The 19,108-nt window shown below is 47.7% G+C and overlaps 1 protein-coding gene across 1 annotated transcript; it reads right to left on the minus strand.

Annotated features, from left to right (window-relative positions):
• Positions 1 to 842: 842 nt before the first annotated feature.
• Msrb2 (methionine sulfoxide reductase B2) lies at positions 843 to 18,447 on the minus strand. The gene is made up of 5 exons (XM_033759342.1): positions 18,351 to 18,447; positions 15,225 to 15,325; positions 11,102 to 11,178; positions 2,189 to 2,336; positions 843 to 1,300 (listed from the first exon to the last, which is right to left on the minus strand). The coding sequence occupies exons 1-5, from the start codon at positions 18,370 to 18,372 to the stop codon at positions 1,196 to 1,198; spliced, it is 453 nt and encodes a 150-aa protein (XP_033615233.1). The 5' UTR covers positions 18,373 to 18,447; the 3' UTR covers positions 843 to 1,195.
• Positions 18,448 to 19,108: the final 661 nt, after the last annotated feature.

Genomic DNA, 19,108 nt, shown 5'->3' on the forward strand with positions numbered 1-19,108 from the left:
AAAAAAAAAAAAAAAAAAAAAAAAAAAAACTAAATAAGTTCATCAGTAGGAAACATGAACTAAAAGGAAAAAAAATAAAATAAGTTATTGAGTAGAAGAATGATAATCCCACAAAAAAGGTGGAATTGCAGGGACGGGACAACCTATGGGCAGATATACAGGTAAATATAAATGAATACCATCTCTACATTACTAATGACAATTTGTCATTATCGTTTAAAACATGCAAGATTAAGTATACGGCAACATTAGCACAAAGTACGAGACAGGGTCAATGGAATTCATGTTCTAAGGTTAGTGCCCTTGGAGAAACCAAAAATAAGTCAGGATCTGCACATGGCAGAAACAAGGTAAGGGTGTGGCGTGGGTCTTCTGGGGTAGCCACAAAAAGAAGGGTCAAAGAAGAGTTTAACAAAGAGGAGAAAAAATCAAACAATTATTTCCCTTCTGCCCATGAAGAAACAAAGAAAATGACTTCAGTACTACCGGTAACAAAATATTCAAGATGCAATTTGTGAAATACCAGTGTTGCCAGACCTGTTGGGTAGCCAGATGATCTGAATCTTTGTTATTTTCACTTCATCATGTTTATAAAAGAGCAATTTCGTAGACTCAGACAAAAAGCAAATATGGATTTCAGTAAATATTTTATTTGAACATTTTAAAGTTTAACTTTGTAGCCAGAAGATACAAAGGTGAACATTTTTCCTGGTAATGGACCAAATCTAACAAGCTCACACTGGAGCTGATTTGTGGGGTTAGGGCTGAAAGTAGAATATTTGAGACAGTAAAGATTTGGAAACACATCACCCATATCATCATCACGCGTGCGCTAAGCAAAACACAGCTCCTTCTGAACTTACTTGGCCGTGCTGGGATTGCTCAGGGCTCCTGGAGGACACAACTACAGTGGTGAGTTCAGGGTCCTTCTGCCGGAACGCTCTGGCTCCTCCCACCAGCCTCCTGCCGTCCCACCCCAGGCCTTGGGAAGGCAGTGGTGCACACAGCTGCCCCGCTGTGAAATCCCGCAGTCCAAGGTGTCAGGCTGGACCCCAGGTAGACAAGTGACACTGTGACTTCTGGAGCCAGCAGCAAACAGCCTGATTTTGCAGCACACAAAACAAATCATCCACCTGAATTATGAGAATCAAGGATGCGTGAGGAGCGGTGGCCCGGGAGGGACTGCTGGAGACGGTCACTGTTTGTTTGGCTTGAACTTCAGGGCCACACTGTTGATGCAAAACCTCTGACCACTGGGCTCCGGCCCGTCAGGAAACACGTGGCCAAGGTGAGCTTCGCACTGCAGGGGAGAAGCCACCATCAGTCTCAGCGCGGAGAGACCTTCCTGGGGAACCAGATGGAAGAACCCCGCACCGCCACCCACTCCAGAGCTTAACATCTGCGTGAGAAAAGTAGAATTTGCACCAGAATTCATTAAGAAAGAGAAGAACACAGGGCACAGCGGCGATGAATAGTCCTACCTTCCCAGTGAGAAAACCAACAGAGTATTACATTTTGGCCCGGATTTACTCATCTATAAAATGGGCAACACTTACACAACAGCTGTGCAGTGATTAACTGGCCCAACGCAAGTACAACGCAACACAGTTCCTGAATGAGTGCTCAATCGATCATGTGGTAAACTGCATATTATTATCTTCCTTAATAAAGGCAACACGGTGACACCTCACCTGCTCCTCTCTGTTGCTTTATACAACTGACGCAACAGGAAATGTGCACCCAGGGACTGCAAAATGAAATCGCTGCCAGGATTTGACTTGCTCCCAGCCACCAGGCGCACGGAAGGAGCCAGGAGCTGTTGTCACCTGAGTGTTTCTGCCGGAGGTGACACGATGCAGAGTGGGGAAGAAGGCAGGGGATGCAACTACACAGGGCCTTCCTGCTGCCTGTCCCTGCTCGAAGAACGCGCAGGGGCAGCCCTTCCTCTCCGTCAGCCTCCACCTCCCTCCATCTCTGGGGAAGGCGAGAGCCAGGCAAGGCACCAGAGAGTGGCGTAGGCAGCCTTTCACCCGCGGCACCAGAATCCGGGCAGAGCGATGGCTGCGGCACGGGCAGAGTCCGACGTGCGCAGGGGACAAAGTGCCCCGTGGGAAAATGGCAGCGGTGCCAAGAACAGGCGGCCCTCAGCGTGGCACCCGAGAAGACTGGCCAAAGCAAACTACGCCACCTGCTTGCAGACGACCTCTGTGCGAGCCGACCCCGCGGACATGTCCAAGCGTCGAAGGACCCCTGCGTGACTTTCGTCTGAGCCCGATGCGCCATGAGCCTCGGAAAATGAAGGCCATCCGGTGCCGGAGCAGAACTTCGTCTCTGAGCTGCGGAACACAACACGGCTGTTACAGACGCTGCTGTTAACACGCCAGGAGAGTCTGCTGTCCCGTTCTGGCCGGTAGGCCCGCTTGCTGCCTGTCCTCTGCTGCAGGCCCCATCCCAGCCACGGGTACGACCAATCTTAGAGTCTGTCCCTGCTGCACCTTCCCGTCAGACACTGCCTGGCCACAGTGAAAGGGTGGCTTGCTCCTCTGATGCCCACGGCTCTTTTCTCTGTGTCCGATCTAAAGGACCCCAAAACACTAGGAGCTTTGTGGATGGTGCTGCATTCTGGGAACCGCAGATCAAACCCCTGAGTTCCGAATGCAGAAAAGGGAAATCAAAAAGAAGAGTAGTCAAGGGAGGTCAGCAAGATCTGGGCACATCAGAGGACTGTCACGTCTGATCAGTCACCTCTAGCCCCAGCAATTTGCAGCTGTAACAGCAGGCAGGCGCCTGACTGACTACAGGGGCTCAAAGCTCTGCCTGCCACTTCTGAGCAGTGCAAAATTAGGCAACTACTCCACCGCCTGCAGGCTTGGTTTTCTTACCTGTAAAATGGGGACAATAATATCTACTCTACAGGGATATCTGGAGGACCTGGGGGGCACTCGGCAGAGTGTGGGATAAAGCTCAGCCCAGGGGTGGGCACCCGGTAAGGGCTCAGGAGCGCTCCCCGCCAGTATGAATAAATACTTGCTGTCCATCACTCCAGAGGAGCCCGACCACCCAGGGAAGTTTCCAAGGGACTGGTGACACTATTACAGTTTGATCTGAAACGCCACCCACAAGCTCATGGGTCGAAGGTTTGTCCCCAAGGCATTGAAAAGCGGGGCCTTTGGGGGTGACTGGGTCGAGAGCTATGAGGAAGCAGTGGCTGTCGAAGGGCCCAGCTGGAGGGAGTCGGTCCCCGCGGTGTCCCCAGGCCCCCTCCTCCCTCTCTGCCTCCGGCCCTGATGCAGTGAGCAGCCCCGCTTCACCGCAACCCCTGCCGTAATGTCCTGCTGCCTCACCACGGGCTTAGAAGCTGCATGGCGATGTTCAAAATCAACCCGCCCGCTTAGGAGCTGTTTATCGCAGGTATTTTATCACAGCGCTGCAAGGCGGACTAACACAGGCGCTGAAGCCTGGAGCGAGGCACAGGTGCTGGCAGGAGAGCAGGGCAGAGGCACTCCAACTCGCCCAAACCCTGTTCTTGGGGCTGGAAACGTGGTTCAGTGCCGGGAACTTGCCTGGTACGCGAAGGGCCTGGGTTCCATCCTCAGCACCGCCCACCCCCCGCGTTATTTAAACAAAGACCTCATTCTCCAAGAGCCCAGACACATGAGCTCCCGTGAACGGCACTAGGAAGACAGATTTTAAAAAGTTTAAGATGGTAGAGATGATTCTACCTAAGAAAGAAATAATCGAAAAGTAAACCCTGCAGAAACTGAACAAACAAAAAAAGAGCGGGGGATAATTGAATCCCTAGATGCTGAGCCCAGAAGGAAGCAGAGCTGGGAGCAAAACTCCACGGGGGAAGGACAGCGGGATGAGTCGTACACATTCTGGCCTCAGGGCCCCTCTGCACCTCAAAATGACTACGGTCTCTGAGTGTTTCTTCTCACAGGGGCTGCATTTGTCAGTATTGGGCAAATTAGAAATTATGACAACTTAAACGTGGAGTCATTAAGAATAATAAATCCGTGACATTAACACAACACTTTAGGACAACAGTCTTTTCCAAAATTAGACAGATGTTGAGTAAGAAGGGTTGCACTGATTTACAACCTCGAAAATCTCTTGTCTGGCTTGAAAAACGGCAACTGAATCTTCTGTGCCTGTGGCTTCACTGCCAGTGTCGTTCTGATTCATTTTCTGGGGCTTGGTGGCAAAGGGCTTCCCTAGCCTGGCCGAGGCCCTGGTCCCACTCTCAGCACCAAAAAGAAAAGGACGCAACCTCGTGTGGATGGATCTGTGGGAAAAGGATCCTCGCAGATCCTGGGACTCCTTGGGGCTCCTCTGTGATTTCCCAAAGATTTGTGTGGGAATGCACATTGTTACAACTGTGCGTCCCCCAAAAGTCACTGAACTCTAAGTCTCATCATCCAAACAGCTACGGTGTTATTACCTCACACGGCTGCTGGAAGACTCGCTTCCATCTTTTCTGTATACGTGTTTAGAATAGTGTCTGACATGCGGCCCATAAATAAACCCATAGCCATTGTTTTAATATCATTATAGAAACAGATACTTGTGAAATTTGAGCCACACAGGCCCAAATAGCAGAGTCTGCACAGTTGGGCTGGGTTCTGTGCAACCATTCTTGCAAGGGTTCAAAAATACTCACCTGAGGGTTGAAGTGCATCTCAGGGAAAGAGCACTGAGTTCATAGGAGTCCCTGGGTTTGACACCCAGTACGGAACAGTACAGAAACCAGAACAAACACAAATATTCACTTAGCCACTCGGTCCCAGGGAAAACCATCATAAGCACCTTTTTTGTTTTTTGTTTTTTGGTTTTTTTTGGTTTTTTGAGACAGGGTCTCACTATGTAGTTGAGACTGAACTGGAACTCACTATGTAGTCCAGGCTGGTCTCAAACTCAGCGATCCTCCTGCCTCAGCTTCCCAAATGCTGGGATTACAGGCATACCCCACCACGCCCAGATCATAAGCATCTTTTAACCACATCCTCAACATTATACAGACGATGGATCAATAAAGGAATTTTGAGAAAGAATTATGAATATAAGAAAGTTTTTTAAATGAATGAATCTAAGACAAACAAAACGTCACTAAAACATTTTATGGAAAACAATAAACCTTTACAGTTGTGATCAGCAGGACAGAGAGTCCTAACAAATAACATTTAAGATAAAAAAACCTAAATGCGAAGATCAGTTAGAGACTTCACTATTCATATTTAAGTGATTAGCAGATGAAAACCATTCTGGATCACATACTCTAAAGGTTTTTCTTTTGTTTAGTTTCTGTTTATCTGGCTTGTGGCTGCTTCTTTCTGGGTTTCCAGGGTCCCCAAAGCAACAGCAGAAGCACATGGTGGTAGCTGACAATCCTAACCCTCACTGATTAGCTTTACCACTCCTTTGAAGTACGGTTTAATATTTAAATGGTATTACTCAGTTCGCTGGGTCAGGCAGGACAGGTGTCATGTAAAAAGCGAACTTGTATCGGGCTGTTTCCTCCGAGTCTGATTTATGTTACGATTAGATCTAAATCTGCCCCAAAGTCAAGCACCCAGAGGTGGGGCCTTGGGAAGGCAGCAGGACCATGAGGGTACCACTGCCCAGTTTAAAGCTAAATGGGCTTATGAAGAGCTGGGGCCCAGGTGGAGGAAGGAGGTCTCTGAGGGCACCGACTGAAGGGTGTGTTCTGGCTGGATGCGGTGACACACGCCCGTCATCCCAGCACCGAGGCAGGGGGAGTGCAAATTTGTGTCCTGACTGCACTTAGTGAAACTCTGTCACACACACACATACACACACACACACACACACACACACACACACACAGCTAGGGTTCTATCCCTAGGAGAGGAGAAGGACACGGTACGTCCTGTTCCCAGACCCTTCTCTCAACTTCCTGGCCAACACGAAGCGAACGTCTCAATCTGCCAGTCCCTTCCCCACGCCATTTCTGCCTTGGGAATAGGCAAGCATGGGCTAAAGCCATAAGCCAAAATAAACCTCTCTCCCTTAAGTTGTGGTTATCAGGTACCTGGTCACAGTGACAAACAGCTACTGCAAGTGATGACCATGAAATATGTGATCACATAATACATTTTAATAAACCTTTCCAGAACCAGTTTCTGGGGTGGAGAAACAGGGAGACAGAGGGGGTGGGGGGAGGGCAATGCCTTTTAATTCTAAGGTTGGCAAGGTAGCCTGCAATTCCCAGGGAATATGCTGATAACCTGGAATGTGCTCTGGGCCCCAAAATCCTCACCTTGAAGTCTCTAATCTGGGTGGGCAGCCAATGCCCAAGAATGTACACTATAGCTAGACACAGTGGCACCCAGGATGCTCACACAGGAGGACTGCAAGTTTGAGTCCAGCCTCAGCAACTCAGAGAGACCCTGAATCAAAATTTTTAAAAGGAGCTGGGGATGTAGCCAGTGCAAAGGCTCTGGGTTCAATCCGCACTACCCCCACCACATATGTACACACAAGAATGTGCGCCATATTCATTCCAGCGACAGTACAGCCATGGCGGACTATGTTAGGTCTGACAGATGCGGCTGGGAATGAGGCTCTGGAAATGGAGCCTGCTGGTTAAGCTGGCCGGCCATGTCCCCAGAAGCCATTGTCTTCCCCAGGACCTCTGCCTGCCATTTGGAGATCTGGCGCCACAGACTTAGAGTGCCCAAGTACGAGGGCACTGCCAACACACCTTACAGAAACTATGCACTTTGGAGACCTAGAGCCTCAAAGTCTCACTGGTAGCTGCAGAACCCTGGACAAGCTATTCAGTCTTCCCAGAACTCAGTTTCTTCATGGGAAGTGAGAATAACAGCACCACAGAGAGTGGCTGAGGGTCTGATGAAAAGGTGTACATGAAGAGCAGTTCCTGGTTTACGCCCAGCAGGGTCTTTCACTGCTAGAGTGCTTCCCTCCCTGAGGAAGAGTGTACCATAGAGGCTCCGGTAGAAGATGAATCCGACACTGTCATGTACTAGATGAGACCACTCAGGCTGCCACTGTGGTGCTGGGAGGTGAGGCCTTTAAGAGGTGATCAAGAGCCAGGGATTTAGCTCAGTGGTCCCACCACCTGCCGCACAAGCGCAAGGTCTTGAGTTCGATCTTGGGACAAAATAATAATAAATAATAATAATAATAATAATAATAATAATAATAATAATGCAGTTCTTACAGGACTGGGTTAGTTACCATGAGAGCAGGCTGTTACAGAACAAGGCTGCTCTTCATGCTTTGTCTCCTCATTTACTCTCATTTGCTCATTTTCTCTCACTAGAAGTCAGGCAGACACTGGCATCTTGCTTTTGGACTCCCAGCCTCCTAAAGCATGAGCCCAAATTAACTTCTGTTCATTCTAAATTGCCTCCTATCCAATATTCTGTTAGAGCAATAGAAAACAGACTCAAGACAGTGGCCTAGAACAAGTTAAAGACTGGAAGCACCAGTTTTAATATCTGTTCAATGGGCTGAAAGGATTATTTGCAAAGTACTGAACTCAGTGCTTATGACAGCAGATCAAGAAGTTGTGGCCTCTTCTCTTGCATTTCCATGGTGACCTCACAACTGTAATGTCTTAACTGTGATGCTACAGGGCAGACATTACTAATCTATCAGCAAGAAGTCTTCACTGCGCACCTCCACACTAGCACCGCATGCAGATGGCTGGGAGACTATCAGTCTGGCTGATGGCCAACTCCAACTTTTGCCTCCATATTCATGTGGCCTTCTCTTTGTGCCTGTGATTCTTCTCTTCTATAGACAACCACTTCATGGATTAGGTACTATTATTATTATTCTCATTTTGCAGGTGAGGAAATCTAGTCACAGAGAGGTTCAGAAACTTTCTCAAGGCCACACTGCAAAGGAGCCAGGATGTACACAGACAGCCTTCCCTACTCCACTGTAAATGAATGCATCTTTAAGAAGAGCGTATTTTTAGCTTGGGATGGTGGCATACACCTGTAATCCCTATACTCTCGGAGGCTGAGCAGGAGGATCACAAATTCAAGCTTGGACTGGATAACTTAGTGATGAGGCTCTCACAAAATAAAAAATTTAAAAAAGAAGAGCTGGGATGTAGCTCAGTGTGAAGGCTCTGGGTTCAATTCCCTGTACTGAAAAAAAGTATATCCTGGAACATAAATGATTCTCAAGAATTGCTATAGTTTGGGTCTTAAATATCCCCTAGAGGCCCATGTGTCAAAGCTGTGGTCCCCAGATGGGCACTTAGGGAGGTGGCAGAACCTTTAAAAGGTGGGGCCTCACTGGAGGGGCGTGGGTCCCTGGGAGTGTACCCTGCCCCTTCTTCCTTCTCTTCCTGGCTACGAGTTGGTTGCTTCTGCTCCACCATGCACTCTAGTCATGATGCGCTTAGCAAAAGAGGATTGGCCAATCCTGCCTCTGCAACTGTACACCAGAACCTTTCCTGTTTATAAGCTGATTAGAACAGGTATTTGTTACAGTACCGGGAAACTGACCCCAAACAAGGATATGTTCTTATTTCCCTCGATTTTAGCTGGAGCAGCAGCAGCAGGAAAATGGAATATAAATTCAAAAATTCTTAAAAAAAGGAGAAACTTTTCAACTAAAATTAAATGTTTAAAAGGAAACATGAATTGGTGGTGCAGGGAACTTGCCACCAGGTAAATAGGCGTTTGAAGACTCAGCTGGTGTTCCTGTTAGTTTTGGTAGTTTTGCTACCTCAGTGACCTGGGTTCGCCACTTAGCTTTCTTAATTTGGATGAGCACTGTGCTAATACAGTAGCCACTGGCCACACGCGACCTTCTAAATTTAAGTGAACTAAAATTAAATGAAATGAAAAATTCAGCTCTTCCGCCAGAATCTCCAAGGCTCCTAGGCACAGGTGGTGAGCAGCCACCACCATGGCCACAGCGGACACACAGCGTTTCCACCTCCACCTCAAGTCCTGCCAGGCAGAGCTCTCTGGGGCTCGGGTCCCACCCTGCTCCATCCTTCCGTGACCGTCACTGAGTCTGCATGGCTCAGGGGTGGGAGGGGGCCTGGGGTCACAACAAGGCCTTCTCTCAACAGATCTGGACCGCTGAAGCTGAAGAACACAGACTAACATTTGGAAGCGCGCTCTTACGAAGGCGGCTCAGCATCTTTTGTCGTCACAGTCCAAACACCGACAGATGCAGAGCGTCCACCTGATGACTAGACTTTTACAGAAAGGGCCTTTGGCCAGGCTAACATCCTACCTCCCCACACTCACAGAAGGAAAAGTCAGAGAGCAAGAAACGCCCATGTGAGTCTCGCATGGATTGCTGTGAAGCTGTGAAGTGAGCTGTGGTGCTCTGCCTGTTTCCAGGCATACACAGCACCCAGAATGCTTGGAGTTTTCAGAACGACAGTGTCTTCTGTACGCTAATGAGTCAAACCCCTGCTGGCAGCCCCTAGGTGGCTTCAGGGTGGGGACTCACCAGAAGAAAGCAAGGCAGGCGCAGGAGATTGGGACTTACAGTCTTAGCCCCAACCTCCCAGGAAGGGAGAAGGGCTGAAGGTTAAAATGATCACCAGTGGTCAATGATTAATCAACTATAACTACGGAACGAAGCTTCCATAAAACTCCAAAAGGCCAGAGTCCAGAGAGCTTTGTGTAACTGGAGGGTGTCCCCAGAGAGGACATGAAAGTTCTGTATCCTTCCCTCACACCTCCTTGTATGCATCTTTTTTATCTACAGCCTCTGTAATACCCTTTATAATAAACCAGTAACAAAAAACAAAAACAGAAAAATGTAAGATCTGGGCTTCATGGTGCCCAGCACTTGGGAGGCTGAGGCAGGAGGATCACAGAGAGTTCAAAGACAGCCTGGGCTACACAGGAAGACCCTGTCTCAAAAAACAAAAGTATTTAATTTAATTTAATCTAAACCAGTAAACATAAGTGTTTCCCTGCGTTCTGTGAGCTCCTAGAGCAAGCAAATTAATTATACCCAAGGAGGGGGCTGTGGGAATTTACAGCCAGTCGACTAGAACCATGGTGTGCAATTGGGGAAAACGGTCTGTTTTTCTAGGTTCACTGTAAAAATGAACTTCCTTTTAGTTATCCCCATGCTGACCAGGCTCGGCTCCCTCCCCAAGACCTCCTCAGCAGTTCCGACAACATCCAGGGGTTTGGGCCAAAGGAAAATCAATCTTCCTCCTTGCAGTGGGGTCTGCCTCTCTAATGCAGTCCCCATTAGCAGCCAGATGGCCAGGAAAGCCAGTCCACTCAAAGCCCAGAGGACAGGAGGAACCCTGGCTAATGGAAGATTCACAGAACTGGCTTGATTTATATTTTATTCTAAACCAATTTAGGGCTGACGCAAAAGAAAGGAAAACATCTTTGAAGTTCTGAAAAATAGGACTTCAAAGATGTTTCTTTTCTTGTTCATCGAATCCACTTTTTTAAGACTGCTTCCTGCATATCTAAACAAAAAAGCCTTTGTTGAGATATTGTAGATCCCCATTGACTTAAAAGAGGCTTTGAAATCAAGGGACAATTAAATTTACTTTTAGCTACGTGGGAGAGGGCATGGTATTCCCTTCTGTCAAGCACTGTGTGGAACCTACCCTCATCAAATTCTACATTTCCTAAATTAAATTATAAATCCATTTTCCCTGAAAGAGGTATAGTTTTAATCACATGGTCAAGCAAATTCTATTAGGACTTAGATTTCTTTAAATATTTTTCCCTCTAAAAAATTTTAATAGTGTTACTGTAAGGAACCCACCAGGGTTTTATTTGTTCACTGTTTCTCAAGGAAACATAAAGGAAGAATATAAGCCAAGAAGTCCTGTTAACTGCTCTATATGCTAGGACAAAACTGAGATGGACAAGTTTCTTTTATGAACAGCTCTCACTACAGCAATGCCAAGAGAGAAGGGCAGTTCAACACCAAGGAGAGACTGGGGTGGGGCTCTGGATGGAGCAGATGCAGTCCTTAGCACTTGTGGTTTTCAGTCCTTAGCACCCAAAACAAGAAAGTATATATTTATTCAAGACTTCAAATGAGACAGGGCCGTATGCATGGGGAGTTGCTCTCTCCCACAGCTGTGGATCCCTCACCTTACCTGAAGAGGGGGCTGTCACAGCACACACAGTGATACATTCCGGGCTCCTTGTTGTCCAGGTAGATCCCACTGAAAGGCTGAAAACGAGCAAGATCATCATGTGCAGTTTTCCCATATCACTGGCAGGAGGCGGTACCGCAGATTTAAACTCAAGATAAGGGCTGGGGTCCCTCAAGGGTAGAGTGCTGTCCTACCAGGTGCAAGGCCCTGAGTTCCATCCCCAGCGTGGCAAAAAACAAAACAAAACAAAACAAAACCATGGTACAAATGAAGGGAGTTCTGTACTAGCTTGACAAAGTGTAGTATCACCAGAGGGAAAAATCCGTCACCCACTGAAGCAGCCTGCAGGTTTATGTACAGCCAGGCCCTTACTGTGTCAAATATTCAAACTGTGACATTAATCATGCTTTGCATGTCTGTATCACCTTTCATCCAAGAACATCAAAGTCCATGAAAAAGCAAGAAAGCTGTGATTAAGATTTCAGTCTCCCATTTCAAAAGAGTTAAAACAACAGAAACCTAAATACTTGTCTGAAATACTCTGAAGTCCCCAATTAAGTATGGAATTATAAAGAGTTGGGACATAGCTCAGCAGGACAGGACTTGCCTAGAGAGCTAGAGGCCTGGGTTCTACCCCCACAGAGGCGGGTGGACAGAAGTGCACAAAAGGCCCAGTTCTGTGAGATCAGAGCCTGCAAGCACACTGCACATCCGGCGAGTGTCAGAGGATGAGCCAGGTCTTCCAGGCCCTAGGTCGCTACTTAGCTAAAATGACTATGCTCCTGGGGTCCTCAGGAGCCTTCAGGTTCTCAAAGGCAGCTGAGAGGGACACGAGCCAAGTCAGCAATTCCTCTGACACGTTACTCTGCAACCTGGATCGCACTGCATTTTGTCTTTTACAAAGGTCATTGCCGCCCAATTCCTTTTACCATTTTCGTGGTCAAAAAAAAGTTTGGAAAAAGAAAGTCTCACGTATGCTGTGCAGGTCTGCACCACAGTGGCAAGGGTCATCTGGCACACCAGGCAACAGAGCCCCTGGGGAAACAAGTGGACTCCTCAGCCCATGCCGCCCCTCCCAACTCAGGAACCTGGAACCTCCAGACTCCCTGCAGCAAGAAGGCTGCAGAATGTACACTCTCAAATTAACCCACTGAGCCCACCGGATGAGGCCACTTGGATGCTTTTCCTCTTCTGAACACTACGCTAGGCTGCAGAAGTCCACAGGCGCTCAGCTGGCCTTTCCGGGCCCTGCCCCTGAATGCCTCCTCTCAGCAGTGGGCTGGACAGCATCTGTGCCCCAAAGGAAGTTTTACGTCCCACACCCTGGGCGGCGGGGCCTCCTTGCCAAAGGAGCCCCTGCCCAAGGCTGATCGAGGAAACCCTACTGACAGGAACCAAGCAGCATAGTAAGATTAAAATCCAGTTTCATGGTTGCAGGGGACAGACAGGCACAAGAGACAAAGGACTGACTGCCAGGAAGAGTAAGTAGAATAAAAATTCGAATGAAAAGGAATTGTTTGCCAATATTTTATGAATGGCATCTACCCACTTCCTGATATCCTCCTTCCCATCCCTCAACCTGATAAGAATCTTATCACTTACTTAGGACCAAACTCAACTCCTATCTCACTCGCCCATTCTAGTATTTATTTATCTGCAGTGCTGGGGCTCAAAGCCAGGAACTCAAGCAAGCTAGACAAGCTCTCTGCAACTGAGCTCTATCCCTAGCCCTTATTCTAGCATTCACTGCCAATCTAGCACAGACTCAGCAGTACTGAGCCTCAGGGCTGGGTGCTAATGCTGCAGGGGGGGAAAACAATGTTAAACCCATAGTTCCTGTCCTCACACAACCTGCTGCCTCGGTGGGGAGAGACACGTGGGCTGCACTTAACTGGCATGATGGTGGCCACGACAGAGACTGGCAAGGAGTCGGGTAGCTTGGGACCCTTCCCATGGGGAGTTCCCATGAAGGCGTGCAGCACTACATTCTGTCTGAGGTGAGAGGGTCTTTCTTTCTGAACCTTTATTACTACATTACACAGCGGATCGGTGTTTGGTACAGAAACACGCCAAAGCACTAAGCTGAATGTTGAAGTATAAGTCAGAGTTGATCAAATGAAAAGATTTCAGGATGTTTCAGGACAGTGGGCAGAACAGCCAGGTGAGGGAGAGAAGGAAGAGGATGCCAGGCAGGCAGGAGAGGCCAGGAAAGGCTGAGCTACAAGCAAATCAGTATGTCGCCTTGTCCTGCTGGACGTGGCAGCCACTGGATACTGGTACGCTGGGTATGCACGTGGCCAGAGTTGGCTTTTACAAAGGTCACTTGACATCAAGTCAAGAATGGATTGCAGCAGGAGTAAATGACACTGGAGGCAAAGGACAAAAAAAAAAAAGAAAATCAGGGGGTTGGTCACTGGTGCGGGTCTGGATGGTGATCCTGCTCTGGCTGGAAATTGGAAAGAGAGGAGAGAGTCAAGAGTGACTTAGAAGAGGGAATGGAAATAGCTCGCTATGTAGGGGCAGGGACAGAACGAAGTCCAAGACAGCCCTGCGACTCTAAGGTCTGTCTGGACCAATGGCGCTCCCTCTCTGATCCTGTCAACACAACACTATGAGCAGAGAACTCACTCAAGAAGGGATGATAGCCGATAGTTCCCTGTGCAACTATGGACAGAAGTGGGAACAGGGCCCATGGAAGCCAACAAAGGAGAGGGGACATCCCCTTGGGCTCTGCAGGTCTGTCTGAGGACTCTGGTGTCAGAGTGACTGAGGATGTGACCATCATCACCGGGCCATGTGCCCACAGACTTCCGCCTGAACTGCGGTCAAAGCAGAAATGTTCTACAACATTGTGAAACCACTGTACAGTGGTCTGTGGGACTGCTTCACAAATGAAAATAACTAATAATAGAGTTCAACAGCTGAACTGTAGCAGCCATATTTGGTCTTGATAAAAACAGCAGTGCTATAAAAAATGGTCTTATAATGCCAATCTACTGATGGACGTTCTCTCAGGAAAGGAATGACAGCTAAGTGGGGTGAACAAGGTTTAAGGAATTGTTTCTGCTTCTAAACAGAGTCATTCAATATTCACAAACATTTATTTTTTGCGTGCCTACTACAGCCAGGCCCCACAGATGATAATGACAAATGCTGTGATGGAAAAGTACCGGGAGAAGTGAACCTCACTTGGGACCGAGAAAAAGTTTCCCTAAGAAAATGAATTCAATGTAGGTCTGATTAGGGGAGGGGTCATGGGCAAGAGGGAGAAACTGGGATGCAAGGGCCTTAAAGAGTCCAGGGCTTTCAAAGGCTGAAAGGAAGTTATAGTGCAGGGACCCAGAAGAGAACTGGGTGGATGTGAGGATGGGGTGAGAAATCTGGGGCAGAGCCATTAGGACCGATTAGCCATTTAATATTTTCTTTCTCCTTGAAAGCAGTGGGAAGCCACTAAGGGGTTCCACGCTGGGGAATGGGGTGGTCAGCTGTAGTAAAAGACTTTGGCCACAGGATAGGGATGGCCGGTGTCTTAGTTACTTCCTTTCTGCGGAGACGCAACACCAACACCCACAAGTTAAAGGAGCAGAGACTTATTTCAGCTCTGTAAAGATTTCAAGGCAGAACGGTGCGGTGGAAGGGCCTGGGTGAAGGAGAGCTGCTCACAGTGGAGAGAGAGAGGGAAGGGAGGAGTAGAAGGGATAAACATAAACCCTTCCGGGTCAAGCAAGTCAGCGACAAGCTCCTCTTAGTCTAACCCGCTGATGGCTATCCTGCCCCCAAGATCCAGTCGCCTCCCCAAAGCCCCACCTATTAGCATACGAGGCTTGGAGGGTCGTCCAGACATAACCAGAGCTCCAGGCAAGGAACAAGGAGCTCTAAGGTAGGAAAACTGGAAGTTGCACAGTCAGAGACTAAGAGAGGAAGTGACGGGGTTCAGTGGTGAAACGACCGGAAGTTTATTCAGGACACAGAATAGGCAACAGAGGTGAGAGAGGACAGAAGGTGGTACCGCCAGAGAAGGGTCAGGGATTGCACCAGTAAATGGGGGACCAGATCCGTGCAGCGGATGGTGATCTATTCCAGCCCTTCACCCCCAGCACAACTGTCCGCTGGCTCGGCTCACCGGTTCAGTTCCTTTTTCCCTCGTGACATAGTACTGCTCTGGAGTCAGTTTCTTCTGCCAGTCAGCCTCGGTGAGAGTCGGCTCATGCTTCGTAAGAGATCCTGGAGTAACCAGGAAATTTGTGTTATTAAAATAAAAAGGGCACAATGAACTCTTCTTCTCTGGTCTTTCTCCCAAGTGTACCCTCTCCCAACAGAATAATCTGACACCTTCCTTGCTCCGCCACACTTCCTTCTTTGCAGGAACCCGAAGCCTCAGGTACAAAATGCTTCGACTATTCAATTTAATGAGAAATCAGTAATTAGTAGAAAGACCACTTTCTAGTTCTCCCAGGGCACAGGAGCTACAGAGGCAGCTGAAATGCATAATAATGCAAAATATATTCTCAGATACCTGACCAGGGAACTTATCCTCCCCTCCCTTCTCACTTTCAGAGAAGCCCTCCTGTCAGGACACAGCTGGGAGTCAGGGAAGGATTGGGTAGAAAAGAACCCTGAGCTGGTCCCTTATTAAAAAAATTTTCTGGTGGAGAGACTTCCATCGCTGAAAGGGAAACCGAGACCTTCTATAATCTATTACGCTTTGGGGATACTGTCCATATTTTGTTTTCCTTTCTCCTACTTCTGGTAGCTTCAGTCTTACTACTCTTACGTGGGTGAGCACAAACAAATAATTAGGATGATATTCTCTTTAGCTAAAGCAGGCTGAAAGCACAATTCTCTTAGTAAATGTTTTAATCATGCAATGTGAATAATATGAAAGGGTTTTATGATCTCTCTGACTCTTCAATGGACAAAGGAGAATAGAGAGGCCCCAAAGGATAAAATGTTAAATGGTGACAGTGGCCAGGCCTACAGCTCAGGGGTAGAGTGAGTGCTTAGCATGCACGAGGCCTTATGCCCGATCTCCAGAATCCAAACAAGAAAACACTTGGGCTGTGGTGTCCCATATATCAAACGTAGTATGAATTGACATTTGAAATTCATTTTTGATCCAAAAACGGTCCTAAGTTGGGCTGGGGATTTAGCTCAGTGGTGCCTGCACCTGCCTCACAAGAACAAGGTCCTGAGTTCGATCCCTGGTACCAAAAAAAAAGAAAGTCCTAAGTAATCCTTTAAAAAAGACTGTTAGAAAAGACTGCTCTTCGTCGCCAGTTGGTAAGACTGCTGTTTTATGTATTTTCAGGATTGTACAGTGTTGATTGGTTATGCTTATTTACATTTTAAAAGATTTTTTAAACTTAAATTTATTACAAGTCTTTAAAGAAAGTATCTGTTTTATAAACTATAGGAATTTCTTTATCACTATAGAAACATACTTCTGAAATTTTCCTATGAAATACACCTCGGTTGACATACTTTTTTATCAGAATCTCACCTCCTGGGAGCAAAGCAAAACACATTTGGGTGACAATTACTACTGCTTGTGCTTTTCACTTATCATGTAGGTAGCCGAGTAATAGTTGGAGAAGGAATGATAGAATTTTGAGAATCGCCTGTTTTGCAACCACCAAAATAATAACCAATTCAAGCAGAAATCATAAGGGGATTCTAAAACACTTGGGTGAAAGAAAGTTATTATAAATTAGGTTTAGGTTCACCGGGGGACCCAGTAAACAGTGGTGATTCCTCTGTGTCTTTATCTCACTCTTTCCTTCTCTCCACAACTGGCTTTTTAAACCTTTTTCTATTCTCCTTAAACGACACTTTCCACCAGCTCCCCACCACTCAGCAGAGGACTCCACTTGGGAGGAATCAAAATCTGTCCCCCAGGAAATCTCTGGTTCCTGTTTCCTGCCCACCACATTCCCACACCTGTACGCATACTTCCTTCTCCGCTGTAACAAGGAGACCCCCTTCTGCTTCTGTGCCATTATTCTTCGGGATCACCTTTGCTTCCGCCTCGCAAGGACCAGGATCCAGTGATGGTTACTCCTTGCCACCCACATCTAGACACGCTAGGTCTCTCCGAGGGAGAGACCTCACACAACACACTTAAGCTGCTCTACACTTAGCAACCCCGACCTCCAGCACGTGGTGAGGGCTCCCAGACCTATTTCTCCTTCTGTCCTGGATCTCTGTGCTACTCCAGACCCACATGTAGTCACCACCTCGGTATCTCCACTTCGATGTCCCACCCCAAACACGCAGAGAAACTTGTCTTCCCTACCCAACCTACCAACCTAATCTTTTTGGGGGACAAACGCAAGGCCTCTTGCACCCCGAACACATTACCACTGAGCTGTACCCCACACCCCACTTGTCTGTGTGCTCCAGCTCAGGGTGTCTCAAGCCAGGAACCCAGGTCATCAGGCCACCCTTATTCCTGCATACACTGTTAACAAAAGTTTGCTGACGCATTTGCCCGGAACTGTTTGATGAAACCTAATACCCTCAAAGTCAGTGCCAAACTCCGTCTTGTGATTTCCAGTGCCCTTTGTGCCTTAGTTGGGGCTGCCAGTTCCAATCCATCTCTTCCGCTGCACCTCAGCGGACCACCATCTTCAGGGCACACTTTCCCTCGTCTTGGTGTTTCCAATGCTCTGGTCTCTCCCTTTCATGCTGCTTTCCTCTTCCTTTCTAACTCTGGCGTTGTCCTCAGGTGCTGCTGCACACAGCACTCTACAGAGGTCCTTTTTTATCCTCAGTTGTGGTGCTGTGTTAAGCCATACTATTCCTAAGTTTCTGCCTGCTGGATCTGTCCATTTCTGACAGGACGGCGCAAAGCAGTCTCTAACTAGGATCGGGGATTTATTTATCTTCTTCTCTTTGCAAGTTTATCACTTTTTGCTTCCCATAGTTTGATGCTCTGTTGTTAGGTGCACGTATTGTAAGTCTCATTAGATCTTCTTGAAGAACTGGTCTCTTTATCACTATTTAATACCGCTCTTTATCGCTCACAACGCTCCTTGCTCTGTCTCAATGGTATCTAGCTACTCCTGCTCCCTTTTTATAAGCGTAGTTTATTTTTCTCCACTCCTCTGCTAGTAATCTGTATGTGACTTTCTAGTTTACGTAGGCCGGATCCTGAGAGGGGCTCTTCTATTAGGACTCTCCTGTTAGGATCAACGGCCATCAACTTGCTCTCCCCTGCGCACAGAATGTGGGAAAGGTGACGGGTCCTTACCTGGTACCCAATGTGTTGCCATCTTGCTCTTGGATGCCTCTGCTTCCAGAACTGTAATAAATACATGTCTGTTGTTTAAACCAATCTGTCTAAGGTATTTTATTTTGGCAGCCTAAGCTCAGACAGAGCCAGCGACATGGAGCCAAGACTCAAATTTGGGTGCATGGACACCTAGGCCATTAACCATACTGGTATTACCTGCTTGTCATTTTTAATGGGTTCCTAAGAGTTCGCTGAATTGAAATTCCATGATTTACCTAGCTCTCCCTTAACTGATCTGGGTAGAAGCCAGTTTCCGACTGCTCAGAGTAGCCCGTTAAACGTGTCTTAGCACACATGACTTTGTTCTTCCCCCGAATTACTGCCTCAGAGTAAACTCCCGAGACTATTCTGCTAAATTACCCAGCTCTTGGTGTGTTGTGGAGTCTGGCCACATTGTAATGTGGCCGGAAAAACTTCAGATTCCAGGACAGTTCACTCGGCTGGCCGCTCTGACAGCCCCAAGCAGGAGCGCAAAGTTTCCGGTACCACGGCCGCCCGCCAGGGGATTCCCCCGAATTACTGCCTCAGAGTAAACTCCCGAGACTATTCTGCTAAATTACCCAGCTCTTGGTGTGTTGTGGAGTCTGGCCACATTGTAATGTGGCCGGAAAAACTTCAGATTCCAGGACAGTTCACTCGGCTGGCCGCTCTGACAGCCCCAAGCAGGAGCGCAAAGTTTCCGGTACCACGGCCGCCCGCCAGGGGACAGGGGACCG

This window comes from Fukomys damarensis, unplaced genomic scaffold, assembly GCF_012274545.1.
Source record: "Fukomys damarensis isolate Sample0158 unplaced genomic scaffold, DMR_v1.0_HiC HiC_scaffold_37, whole genome shotgun sequence".
NCBI lineage: Eukaryota > Metazoa > Chordata > Mammalia > Rodentia > Bathyergidae > Fukomys > Fukomys damarensis.